Below are 13,802 nucleotides of genomic sequence, written 5' to 3' on the forward strand. Positions count from 1 at the left end.
CGCAGGCTGACGCTCTATCCACTGAGCCACACCGGTCAGGGCTGATGTTTTGTATTTAATAAGCCACCTTAAAACTTTTCTTAGTCTGGCCAGTGTGTCTCAGTGACTGAGCATCGACCTAGGAACCAGGAGGTCACGGTTCAATTCCCGGTCAGGGCACAGGCCCGGGTTGTGGGCTCGATCCCCAGTGGGGAGCGTGCAGGAGGCAGCCGATCAGTGATTCTCATCATAGATGTTTCTCTCTCTCTCCCTCTCCCTTCCTCTCTGACATCAATAAAAGAAAATTATTCAAACAAACAAAAGAATCACTGGAGTACAGGAGACAGTGCTGGTCAGGGCAGGGGCCTGGGAAGGTGCCACATTTGGAGAGTTGTCAGAAGAGAGTGTGGATCAGGAGCTTCCCAAACCCCAGAGGAGTCATGGAGAAAGGGCACTTAGGCCACGTGTGGAAATGATGGGGGCGGAGGGCGGGGCTGCGAGGGAGGGGGTGTGGCCAGGCGGCCTGTGGGGTTTTCAACTTGTTCTTAAGCTGAGCCTAGACCTAAGGAAGGCCCATCGCAGAAGCTGTTTCATTTTATTCTTTTTTTAAAATAGATTTTTATTGATGTCAGAGAGGGATGGAAACATCATTGATGCGAGAGAATCATGGATCGGCTGCCTCCTGCACGCCCCACACCGGGGATCCAGCCCACAACCCGGGCATGTGCCCAGAGCGGGAATCGAACCCTGACCTCCTGGTTCATAGGTCAACGCTCAACCCCTGAGCCCCGCCCGGCTGGGCCATGTTTACTCCTTAAATAAACACTTAAAAAACGCCCATGCTTTTGGAAACCAACATTATTATTACAGTTGTTATTTCTAATATATTTTTATTGATTTCAGAGAAGAAGGGAGAGAGAGAGAGAGAGAAACATCAATGATGAGAGAGAATCATGGATCGGATGCCTGTACACCCCACACTGGGGATGGAGCCTGCAACCTGGGCGTGTGCCCTGACCGGGAATCGAACCCGGGACCCTTCAGTCCCCAGGCTGACGCGCCATCCACTGAGCCAGACCGGCCAGGGCGGAAACCACAGTGATGGGGAACAGACTTAATTTCGCTCGTAGGTTGTCACAGGGCATGTGCGTAAGCGCGGCCTCCCGAGCTCCGTGGAGGTAAGAGATGTCCTGTGTTGCAGGCCGGGTCTACGCCGTCCTGTCCAAGAGGGAAGGCCGGGTGCTGCAGGAGGAGATGAAGGAAGGCACGGACATGTTCATCATCAAGGCCGCGCTGCCCGTGGCCGAGAGCTTCGGCTTCGCCGACGAGATCCGCAAGAGGACCAGCGGCCTGGCCAGCCCGCAGCTGATCTTCAGCCACTGGGAGGTAAGAGCCCCCCCCCCCCTTCCCTTCCTTCCATCCACGGATGTGCTTCCTGCAGCTGACGCCCAGGGCGGCGAGCGCCCCCCCCCCCTCCCCCTGGGCCTTTGGCCTCCTGATGGCTCTGCTGGTCAGAGGGATGGGAGGAAGCAAGCAGATGGTCAGATGGTCTCTCCATCCACACCGAGCGGCCCTAGATAACGTGCTTATGACACACACCTCGTCCTCCTCCTTACTTGATGTGAAATTTAACACAGAACATTCCATCCTTCCTTCCCTCTCAAGATACAGTGTAGATTTTACAGAGGACGTCAGACACCTTTTAAAGTAACGCTTTAAGGAGCTTACTTTCTGAGGAAAAGTGTTTTCTAGCCTTGAGAGGGGAAGCTTATCTGTCATCCAAAAGGAAGACCTCACACATCCACATTGCAGGCGAGAAGAAAGTGGGGGGACACGTGGCTTTTCACTTAGGAGGGAATGATAACGGGAAAGAGCAGGCAGTCCAGGCTTTTTTTTTTTTTTTTAATATATTTTTATTTTTTTTTTAATATATTTTTTATTGATTCTTTACAGAGAGGAAGAGAGAGGGATAGAGAGAGACATCAATGAGAGAGAAACATCCATCAGCTGCCTCCTGCACGCCCCCTACTGGGGATGTGCCCACAACCAAGGTACATGCCCTTGACCGGAATCGAACCCAGGACCCTTCTGTCCGCAGGCCGACGCTCTATCCACCGAGCCACACCGGTCAGGGCTTAATATATTTTTATTGATTTCAGAGAGGGAGGGAGAGAGAGAGAGACATCAATGAGAATCCTTGATCGGCTGCCTCCTGCACGCCCCACACCGGGGACCAAGCCCGCAACCCGGGCCTGTGGCCTGATTGGGAATCGAACCGTGACCTCCAGGTTCCTAGGTTGGCGCTCAGCCACGGAGCCCCGCCGGCCAGGCTCAGTGCAGCCTTCTTGAAGGATCTGATAAGAAGGCAGGAGCTCCCAGCTGAGGAGGAGGGCGGGCAGTGGAGACGCCACGTGGGACAAGGCTGGGGAGGAAACCGGCAGGCAGGCCCGGCAGAAGCAAGTGGTTGTGTTTCCGGACGAAGCCGGAGGTCAGGAATGGGATCCTGTAGGCACGGGCTGGAATGAGGCAGGTTTGCAGGAAGCCAGCTTTGGCTGTCACTGTTCACCCTTCACGCTCTCCACGTCACCCCGGGGGCTTGTGGGCAGTGCCAGGAGCACCAGCTTGGGGGTCCGAGAGTCCTGGTGTCAGACACCAGGAGCTCCAAAATGTTTAAGCCATTTCCCAGTCCCCACGCTCATGGGCAGCCGTTTCCCCGTCCTGCAAGCTTCTAGGACTGTGGTTTGGGTTTTGCACACTCACCTGGTGCGTAAGAGCACACGCCAGTAGGAGACAGCAGCAATGGTGATGGCATCATTATTGGGAGCATTAGATATTTGAATTCATGTATTCTTGTTGTCTGTTTAAGAGACCTCATCATTGTACACTCAGTCTTGTCCTTGAACGTGGTTTTATATAATGGAGTGGCTCACCCAGCCAGCATGGCTCAGTGGTTGAGCGTTGACCTATAAACCAGGAAGCCACGGTTCGATTCCTGGTCAGGGTACGTGCCCGGGTTGTGGGCTCAGTCCCCAGTAGGGGGCGTGCAGGAGGCAGCCGGTCAGTGATTTTCTGTCATCAGTGATGTTTCTCTCTCTCTCCCTTCCTCTCTGAAATCAATACAAATACCTACACTAATAAAAGAGTAAGATTCAAATTGACCATCCCTTCGTGACACCCACCAGCCAATCATGAGTGAGTATGCAAATTAACCCAACAAAGATGGCGGGTTAAATTGCATACACAGGCGCAGAACAGCCGGGGGCGGCACGCAGGTGTTGCACACCGCCCCAGCCGCTCCAGGCCTCTGGGCAGCGTGGGAAGGCGGAAAGGCGGCTCTGCGCCGGCAGCCAGGAGAAGGAAGGCCCATTCTTGCACAAACCTTCGTGCATCAGGCCTCTAGTTTTTAAATAAATAAAATACAATAAAATGGAGTGTCTCGGATAAGGCAGGGGGTTCTCTCTGAGTCTGGGAGCAGAGGCAGTCTCTTTTCTTTCTGTCTGGCTGCCTGCCGCAACGCTCAGCTTCCCTGATGGCCCAGAATGGCTGCTCCCCTGCCGTCACCACTCCTGTCTCCCAGTCTGTGAGAACTGGGAGAGGGGAGGGGCGGGCAGACGCCTCCCTCTAAGGCCGTGGTTCTCAACCTTCCTAATGCCGCGACCCTTTAATACAGTTCCTCATGTTGTGGTGACCCCCAACCATAAAATTATTTTCGTTGCTACTTCATAACTGTAATTTTGCTACTGTTATGTATTGTAATGTAAATATCTGTGTTTCCCGATGGTCTTAGGCTCTGCAGTCACGACCCACAGGTTGAGAACCGCTAGCAGGGTCGCCTAAGACCATCGGAAAACACAGATATTTACATTACGATTCATAACAGTAGCAAAATTATAATTATGAAGTAGCAACGAAAATGATTTTATGGTTGGGGGTCACCCCAACATGAGGAACTGTATTAACGGGTCACAGCATTAGGAGGTTGAGAACCACTGTTTTAAGGACACGGGCTGGGTGCTGCAGTCACTTTACCTCACGCCGGTGTCCAGAACCCTGTCCCGCAGCCACATCTGACAAGGAGGCCAGAAGATGTAGGAGTTAGGTCAGGAGTTAGCAAGACTGCCCTGGCCGGTGTGGCTCAGTGGATAGAGCGTCGGCCTGAGGATTGAAGGGTCCCAGGTTCAATTCCGGTCAAGGGCACGTACCTGGGTTGCAGGCTCGAGCCCTAGTCAGGGCTCGTGCAGGAGGCAACCAATCAATGTGTCTCTCTCACATCGATATTTCTCCCTGTCTTTCCCTCTCTCCACTCTCTCTAAAAAAAATCAATGGGAAAAATATCCTCGGGTGAGGATATTAAAAAAGAGAGAGAGCCCTAGCCAGTTAGGCTCAGTGGATAGAGTGTCAGCCTGAGGACTGAAGGGTCCCAGGTTCAAACCTGGTGAAGGGCACGTGCCTGAGTGGTGGGCTGGATCCCCAGTAGGGGACATGCAGGAGACAGCTGATCGATGATTCTCTCATCATTGATGTTTCTCTCTCTCTCTCCCCCGCTCCCTTCCTCTCTGAAATCAATAAAAAGATATTTTTCCAAAAAAAAAAAAATAAATAAGGCACAGTGATAATAAAGAGAGAGAATTTAAATTACTGAAACCATAAAAAAAAAGTTAGCAGACTGCCCCGTCACCTGTTTTGGTGAATGGGATGTACTAGAAAGTAGTCCTACCCGTTCATTTACAGATTTTCTATGGCGCTATTCACGCAGAGTTAAGTGGTTGTGACAAAGACCACGTACATGCCTGCAATCTAAAGTATTTACTCTGTGGCTCTTTCTAGAAAAAGTGTGCCCGCCCCTCCCGCCACCCCCAAACCTCGGTGACCTAGTATGTCCACCAGAAACACTACTATCAGAGAAAAAGGAGAAGATAGATACTTAGGACCAGCTAGTTTAAAAACAGCAAGTTCTTAGCAAATAGGCAGTTTTTGTGTTTGGGGGTTTTTTTTGTTGTTAATCCTCACCCCAGGCTATTTTTTTCTATTAATTTTTAGAGAGAGGAAGGGAGGGGGAGAGACACAGAGAGGGAAACATTGATGTGAGAGAGACACATCAATTGGTTGCTTTCCACACACGCCCCTACCAGGGCCGCAGATCAAGCCCGCAACCAAGGTATGTGCCCTTGATCGGAATCAAACTCGGGACCCTCGCCAAACCAGCTTGGGCCAGTTTTTGTTCATGTAAAAACCATGGAAGTTTTCCAGTCTCCTCCCTCTCTCAAAATTAATAAAAAAAAAAAAAGAAGGTGAAAATTGATCATACATACTTAGTTTTTTAAAAATAGTTCCTGACTTAGTTACAGCTTGTTATTAAAAAGTAGAGGCCCAGTGCACGAATTCGTGCACTCCGAGGGGGTGGTCCCTCAGCCTGGATTGTGAGAGGGCGCAGGCCAGGCTGAGGGACCCCACCGGTGTATGATCGGGGACGCAGGAGGTTGGCCAGCTGAGGAGGGACCACGGGAGGGTTGCACAGCGTGTCCAGCCCATCTCACTCAGTCCCGATCGGCTGGACCCCAGGAGCAAGCTAACCTACTGGTCAGAGTGTCTGCCCCCTGGTGGTCAGTGCACATCCTAGCAAACAGTTGAGCGGCCTTAGCATATCATTAGCATATTACACTTTGATTGGTTGACCAGACTCTTAGCATATTAGGCTTTTATTATATAGGACTAGAGGCCCGGTGCACGAAATTCGTGCACGGGGTAGGTGTGTGTCCCTCAGCCCAACCTGAACCCTCTCCAATCTGGGACCCTTCAAGGGATGTCCAACTGCCCATTTAGGCATGATCCTGGTGGGATTGGGCCTAAATGGGCAGTTGGATGTCCCTCTCACAATCCAGGACTGCTGGCTCCCAACCGCTCGCCTGCCTGCCTGCCTGATTGCCCTTAACCGCTTCTGCCTGCCAGCCTGATCACCCCCTAACCACTCCCCTGCCAGCCTGATCGATGCCTAACTGTTCCCCTGCAGGCCCAATTGCCCCTAACTGCCCAACCCTGCTGGCCTGGTCGCCCCTAACTGCCCTCCCCTGCCGGCCTGGTCGCCCCTAACTGCCCTCCCCTGCAGTCCTTCCTGGTCCCCCCTAACTACCCTCCCTTGCAGACCTGGTCACCCCCAACTTCCCTCCCCTGCAGGCCTGGTCACCCCCAACTGCCCTCCCCTGCAGGCCTCATCGCCCCCAACTGCCCTCCCCTGCAGGCCTGGTCGCCCCCAACTGCCCTCCCCTGGCGGCCATCTTTGACCACATGGGGGTGGCCATGTTGTGTGTTGGAGTGATAGTCAATTTGCATATTACTTCTTTATTATATAGGATTAGTCTCTCTTTATTTAATATATTTTTAATGATTTTAAAGAGGAAGGGAGAGGGAGAGAGATAGAAACATCCATGATAAGATGCCCTAACCGGTTTGGTTCAGTGGATAGAGCATCAGCCTGCGGACTGAAGGGTCCCGGGTTCGATTCTGGTCAAGGGCATGGACCTTGGTTGCGGGCACATCCCCAGTAGGGAGTGTGCAGGAGGCAGCTGATCAAGGTTTCTCTCTCATCGATGTTTCTAGCTCTCTATCCCTCTCCCTTCCTCTCTGTAAAAATCAATAAAATATATTTTTTTTTAAAAAGGAACTAAAATATATTTAAAAAAAAAAAAAAAAAAAGGAACATCCATGATAAGAGAGAACCACGGATCGGCTGCCTCCTGCACGCCCCCACTGGGGATCGAGCCCGCAACCAGCGCCTGTGCCCTGAGCGGGAACCGAACCATGACTTCCTGGTTCCTAGGTTGATGCTCAGCCACCGAGCCACACCGGCCGGGCAAGGATCGTCTCTTAATAAATGACTTTAAAGGGAAATACAGGGAAGAAGGGTTTGCTCAGGCTCGTGCTGGCCTTTGCCATCCCCTGCCAACTGTCACGCTCCCATCTCCAAAGCCTCAGGTCTCCGAGCCCTGAAAACGACGTTGTAATTACAGGTCACTGACCCGGTCTCTTCTGCCTGTTTCTGGTTCCCCCGTCGTTAGGCCCCGCAGTAACAGTGGTTGGGATCTGGCTTCTCCCTCCACAGCCCTTTTCCCATTTGTGTTCCACCGCACCATGTCACTTACAATCAGGAGCTTTTGAGAGAGTGCTGCCAAAAAATCGAGAAAATAAAACGACAGGCGTTTTCCCGCGAGGAAACCTTTGCAGTCGGCAGCCTCATCGCTTCTCTTTCTGCGTCTTGCCCTCCTGTGAACAGGGAGGAAAAGGCGCTGGGAGCCAGCACAGAGAGAGAGCTCCCGCCTGGCTGCTCTCCGCGTGCCAGCACCGCCTCGGGGTGAGCTGCTCGGCACCGGGATCAGAGGGGCGGCGAAGGTCACGCGGGGCGCGGGGCGAAGGTCACGTGGGGCGCGGGGCGAAGGTCATGCGGGGCGCGGGGCACGGGGACGACGGCGGCGAAGGCGGTTATTTCCCACGTGCAGTTCCCCCTGCTGGCTGCGATCGTGGGGAAATTGGGCCAAAAAAGGAAATAGAGCTCCCCAAGCTCTCCTCCTGGGCTGTTTTTATTATTGCTGTTGTTATTGTTTTATCCAAGCCAGCCGCCAGCTAGCCCTCCGGTGCCTTCCTTCCTGCGAGCTGGGCAGGGGCATCCCCCCGGCAGGCAGGCGTGTCCTGGGTGAGCCCGTGAGAACGGGCCCGCCCTTGTCTCCCAGCTCCCAGCAGTGGCACAGCCTTCGGGGTCACCTTGTCGGAGGGTCCCGGGCTAAGGGGATTCCCGACGAGCTCGATAGGGTCAGGGGTGACTCCGGCTTCAAGTTGTCAGCCACTGAGCCACGCCGGCCGGGCTCTTCCCGTCTGTGGCCATCCCTCCAGGCGTGAGTGCTCGTTGATTACAGAGCAGTTTATTCTTTTTAAAAAATATATTTTATTGATCTTTACAGAGAGGAAGGGAGAGGGATAGAGAGTTAGAAACATCGATGAGAGAGAAACATCGATCAGCTGCCTCCTGCACACCTCCTACTGGGGATGTGCCCGCAACCAAGGTACATGCCCTTGACTGGAATCGAACCCGGGACCCTTGAGTCTGCAGGCTGACACTCTATCCACTGAGCCACACCGGTTAGGGCTCTTTCTTTCTTTTTAGTATATTATACTGATGTCAGAGAGGAAGGGAGAGGGAGAGAGAGAGAAACATCAATGACGAGAGAGAACCATGGATCGGCTGCCTCCTGCACGCCCTCTACTGGGGATGGATCCCGCCACCCGGGCAAGTGCCCCAACTGGGAATCGAACCCGGGACCCTTCAGTCCGCAGGCTGACGCTCTATCCACTGAGCAACACCAGTTAGGGCTACACTTTCTTCTTTTTTTTTTTTTTTAATATATTTTATGGATTTTTTACAGAGAGGAAGGGAGAGAGTCAGAAACATCAATGAGAGAGAAACATTGATCAGCTGCCTCCTGCACACCCCCTACTGGGGATGTGCCCGCAACCAAGGTACATGCCCCTGACTGGAATCGAACCCGGGACCCTTCAGTCCGCAGGCCGATGCTCTATCCACTGAGCCACACCGGTCAGGGCTGCACTTTATTCTTGAACTAGAGGCCCGATGCTCGAAATTCGTGCAAGGGGCTCGGCCCTCGCAGCCCCGGCTGCGTCTGGAAGGTCATCCGGAAGGATGTCTGGAAGGACGTCCGGCGGTCCGGTCTAATTAGCATAATAGGCTTTTATTATTATAGATTGGCCGTGGGAAGGAAAGTAGCCTCGCCTAACCTGGCACATGCTGCCGCCCCCTGTCCCCAGGTCATTGCCAGCGACCCCTTCTGGGTGCCGACCACAGAGGAGGAGTACCTGCACTTCGGGGAGAAGGCCGACTCCGAGAACCAGGCCCGCAAGTACCTGAACGCGGTCCGCAGGCGCAAGGGCCTCTGCGTGGAGGAGAAGATCGTGGAGCACGCGGAGAAGCAGCGGACCCTCGGCAAGAATAAGTAGCCCCGCGGGGGCCTTGTCTCCAATAAACGCACAGGGGTCCGGGGCTGACCCGGGAAACCGCTTCCGCTGCGTCGTGTGTGCGCTCACTGTCGGCGAACAGCCACGCCGCACGGGAAAGGGCGGCAGAGAGCTCGCTTCCTACCTGGGTTCTCAGTGATTCTGGTGCTTTGTCCCGGGTGACTTACTCCCACCTGTGCGTCCGCCATACTGAGCGGCTGCCCCGCCTGTCACCGCCTCACACTCCCCTCACATCACAAACATGTCCCATAGCTCACCATCCAGTCCAGCGCCCAGTGTTGTCTGGACAGACCCGCTTTTTTATTGATTTCAGAGAGAGAAACATCCATGATGAGAGAGAATCATGGATCGGCTGCCTCCTGCACGCCCCCCACTGGGGATCGAGCCCACAACCCGGGCATGTGCCCTTGACCGAAACCGAACCGGGGACCCTTCAGTCCGCAGGCTGACGCTCTAGCCACTGAGCTAAACCAGCGAGTGCGCAAGAGACCAGCTTTATTGAGTTCAAGTCACTGTTAGAGCCGACCCATCTTAAGGTTCGTTTGTCTAGAAGACGATGCGATGTTCACTGGTTAGCCTGTAAGCCCACTTTTATATTCCCTCCTAAGTCGCCTCACTCGTATTCAAATAAGTGTTCATGAAAGTTAGGCTCCGTGCCTTTTTCTTTAAAAAAAGTAAATTTTTATATCGTTCTGGGCCTTTTCTTCGTAGCCCTGCTCAAGGGACAGTAGCTCACGTGGCGGGATTATCGCCTTGATTGTAAACCTTTTTCGGAAGTCTCCGTTTCCTCGCTCTGAGAGATGTCCATAGAAGGAACAGATGCAATTCAGTAGAAAATGGGCTTTGTAGTTTTTGAAGTTGCACTAATAATTTGTATAGCCACTTAAAGAAGGGATTCTTTTTAAAACGCATAAAACGATCAGCCCAGACCTTGTTTCTGAAATGTTTTAAAGGTTTTTATAAAATAAACTAGTGGCCAGGTGCCCGAAATTCGTGCACGTTAAAAGGAGATTAATTAGAGGAAATAATTTAATATTGCTATTTGCCCTTTCTCTATAATAGAAGTGTCAGAGATGAAAGAAAATTAGTAAAATGTATATGAAAACCTTCCTCCTGTCAGAGTCTGGGGCACACCACGGGACCCAGAGTTAAGTCCCCACCCACCCACATGCACCTCAAAATTGCGTGAGACCCAGACCTGGCAGGCCCCCACCCCTCATTGGGATAGATCCAGACCAGGCTAGTCCCACCCTTGTCAAGCCCCACCAGGCAGGGGGCATAGCCTCAGGTCCCCTGACCCAGTGCCAGGACGGGGAGCATGGCCTGAGGTCCCCCAGCCCAGACCGGGGTGGGGGGGCGTGCCTTGAGGTCCCCCATCAAGCACCGCCAGTTATGGGAGATGGCCTGAGATCCCCTGTCAAGCCCCGCTGGGTGGGGGGCATGGCCTGAGGTCACCCATCAAGTCCTGCCAGGCGGGGGTCGGCGGGGGGGCGCGCACAGCCTCAAGTCCCCTGGCCCGGCACTGGGAGTGGGGAACAGCCTCAGGTCCCCTGTCAAGCCCCATCGGCAGGGGGGTGCAGCCTCAGGTCTCCCCTGGGTGGGAGGTGCAGCCTGAGTTCCCCCGACCCAGCACTGGGGGTGCACCTTGAGGTCCCCTGTCAAGCCCTGCCAGGGGATGGGCCTGAGGTCCCCTGTCAAGCCCCACAGGGCTAGGGAGGGTGTAGCCTCACATCCCTGCTGATTGCTTGTTAAGGCTCGTTATGGGAACTTGGCCTCAGCTGTGGGTGCAGCCATCTTTGTGACGGAGTGATGGTTAATTAGCATATTCCCTCTTTATTAGATAGGACTAGATCACTCTCAGTACTGGTTGCAGACATCTTAACTTTCATTTTTATTTATTTATTTTTAATATATTTTTATTGATTTCAGAGAGGAAGGAAGAGGGAGAGAGAGAGAGAACTATCAATGATGAGAGAGAATCATGGATCGGCTGCCTCCTGCTTGCCCCACACTGGGAATCGAGCACACAACCCGGGCATGTGCCCTGACCGGGAATCGAACCCGGGACCCTTCAGTCTGCAGGCAGATGCTCTATCTAGTGAGCCACACCGGCTGGGGATTAACTCTCATCTTCAGAGCCCTGGAGTCGGTGATCCAGTCTCTATGACCCGGAAATAGGGCCAGAGAAACCTGACTGAGCAGAACGGGTCCCGATACCTGGGCTAACTTAGGGGGGTCCAAAAACTTGGGTCACGTGGGCAGAGCCAGCACAGCGATCTGCAACCTTTGCAAGGAACACCGTTCAGAGTGCAGACAAGCTGTTACAGTATCCTGAGCCCTGGCCGGTGTTGCTCAGTGGATAGAGCATCAGCCTGCAGAACACAGGGTCCCGGGTTCGATTCCGGTCAAGGGCACAGACCTCGGTTGCAGGCTCCTCCCCAGCCTGGGCCCCCTGGTCCAGCTCAGCCCATCAATGTGTTTCTCTCACATCGATATTCCTGTCTTTCCCTCTCTCTAAAAAAATCAATGGAAAAATATCCTCTGGTGAGGATTTTAAAAATCTACACTAATAAAAGAGGAAAATGCTAATTGACCATACCTCTGCTACTCCCACAGCCAATCAGGAGTGATATGCAAATTAAGACAACAAAGATGGAGGGTAAATTTGCATATTCAGGAGGGGCGGGCTGCACCTGACATCTCCTGTGGGGTCCAGGCGACCATTGGGGACCAGGCAGGCCAGGCGGGCTGCCCCTGACGCCCCCGCTGGGTCGAGGCCACGATAGGTAACCGGGCAGGCGGGGTGGGGGGAAGCAGCACCTGACACCGCCCGCGGGGTCCAGGCAGCCATCGGGGTTGGGCAGGCCTGGCGGGGCTGTGCCTGACACCGCCCACGGGGTCCAGGCCACCATCGGGGACCTGGGCAGGCGGGAATGGACAGGGTCTCTGGGATCACTGTCTGCCCCCGGGCCGCCTGCGGACACTGGTGGAGCAGGCCGGGGTTGAACATTTTAATGAAAATGGGATGCCTGTGCCCCGGCCCACCGCGCCCCATCCCTGTCGAGGAGAGGGCAGTGGGCAGTTAGCAGGCACCGGGGCTTGGAAGGGACTGGGAACAACCTGCAGGCGTGCTACCAGGAAGAGGTGCCGAACCATGATGACGCGGAGGGCTGGCTGATGGAGGTGTGCAAAGGTGCAGATGAGTCGGCTCTCACCAGCACTAAGCTCGAAAGCGCATCGACAGCCTGATGGACGAAATCGCCTTTCTGAAGAAGGTGCACGAAGAGGAGATCACCGAGCTGCAGGCGCAGATCCAATACGCTCAGATCTCCGTGGAGATGGACGTGTTCTCCAAGTCCGACCTCTCCGCCGCACTCAAGGACATCTGCGCCCAGTACGAGAAGCTGGCTGCCAAGAACATGCAGAATGCCGAAGAATGGTACAAGAGCCACTTCCCCATGCTGACCAAGAGCAATGCCAAGAACACCTACGGGGTGCGCGCTGCCAAGGAGGAGGTGTCTGAAAGCCGCCTCCTGCTCAAGGCCAAGACCCTGGAGATCAAAGCAAGCCGGGGCATGAACGAAGCGCTGGGAAAGCAGCTGCAAGAGCTGGAGGATAAGCAGAACACCGAAGTTAGTGCTATGCAGGACACAATCAACAAATCAGAAAATGAGAACTACAAAGAGTGAAATGGCACGACATTTAAAAGAATACCAGGACCTCCTCAATGTGAAGATGGCTTTGGACACTGACATTGCAGCTTACAGGAAACTCTTGGAAGGTGAGGAGACCAGGCTCAGTTTCACCAGCATGGGAAGCAAAGCCAGTGGCTACTCCCACAGTTCCCAGGTCTTTGGTCGATCTGCCTATGGTGGTTTACAGACCAGCTCCTACTTGATGTCCGCTTGCTCCTTCCCTTAATACACCAGCCACGTCCAGGAGGAGCAGATCGAGTTGGAGGAGACCATTGAGGCTGCAAAAGCCGAGGAAGCTGAGGATGAACCCCCCTCTGAAGGAGAAGCTGAAGAGGAGGAGAAGGAGAAGGAGGAGGCTGAGGAAGAGGAAAGAGAGGAAGAGGAGGAAGGTGCCAAGGAAGAATTTGAGGATGCAAAGGAGGAAGAAGGAGGTGAAGTTTCAATTATAGAAGATACATAAATCCCAACAGAAATGGCTGCCGCCACGGAGCAAGCAGAAGGCTTGGCTCTGCTCCAGGCTACAAAGTTTCAATTGTAGAAGATAAATAAATTCCAGATACCAGGGCCTCCGCTTGGGTCGCCAGGGGGCGTGGCCAGCCTGCAAACCACCACAGGCCCCTCGCCCAGGCCGCCCCACGCCCCAAGGGAACCCCCACCCTGATCCGGGACACCCTTCAGGGCAAACCAGCTGGCCCCCACCCGTGCACCAGGCCTCTATCCTATCTAATCCTATCTAATAAAAGAGTAATATGCAAATTGACCATCACTCCAACACACAAGATGGCTGCCCCATGTGGACACAAGATGGCCGCCACAAGATGGCCAACAGGGGAGGGCAGTTGGGGGCAATCAAGCCTGCAGGGGAGGGCAGTTAGGGGTGACCAGGCTGGCAGAGGAGGGAAGTTGGGGGCGACGGGGCCTGCAGGGAAGGGCAGTTGGGGAGGTCCCAAGCTTGCAGGGGAGGGCAGTTAGGGGTGACCAGGCCAGCAGGGGAGGGCAGTTAGAGGTGACCAGACCTGCAGGGGAGGGCAGTTAGGGGTGACCAGACCTGCAGGGGAGGGAACTTAGGGGCAAACAGGCTTGCAGGGGATTGGTTAGGGGGTGATC

At 54.0% G+C, this 13,802-nt stretch overlaps 1 protein-coding gene and 1 pseudogene across 4 annotated transcripts in view; both read left to right on the forward strand.

Annotated features, from left to right (window-relative positions):
* EFL1 (elongation factor like GTPase 1) overlaps positions 1–9,991 on the forward strand; it is a 91,260-nt gene extending 81,269 nt beyond the window's left edge. For all 3 annotated transcript variants that reach the window (XM_080651675.1, XM_080651676.1, XM_080651677.1), the window contains exons 19-20: positions 1,181–1,365; positions 8,794–9,991. In XM_080651675.1, coding sequence (XP_080507801.1) covers positions 1,181–1,365; positions 8,794–8,982 — 374 coding nt within the window. In that variant the 3' untranslated portion in view covers positions 8,983–9,991. The remainder of the gene's footprint in view (positions 1–1,180; positions 1,366–8,793) is intronic.
* A 2,030-nt stretch (positions 9,992–12,021) lies between these two features.
* On the forward strand, positions 12,022–13,402 carry LOC308239021 (neurofilament light polypeptide-like; annotated as a pseudogene). The gene has a single exon. The product of its transcript is annotated as a neurofilament light polypeptide-like (transcript).
* The last annotated feature ends 400 nt before the right edge of the window (positions 13,403–13,802 follow it).

This window comes from Plecotus auritus (assembly GCF_963455305.1).
Source record: "Plecotus auritus genome assembly, chromosome: 15".
In the NCBI taxonomy this organism is placed as follows: Eukaryota; Metazoa; Chordata; class Mammalia; order Chiroptera; family Vespertilionidae; genus Plecotus; species Plecotus auritus.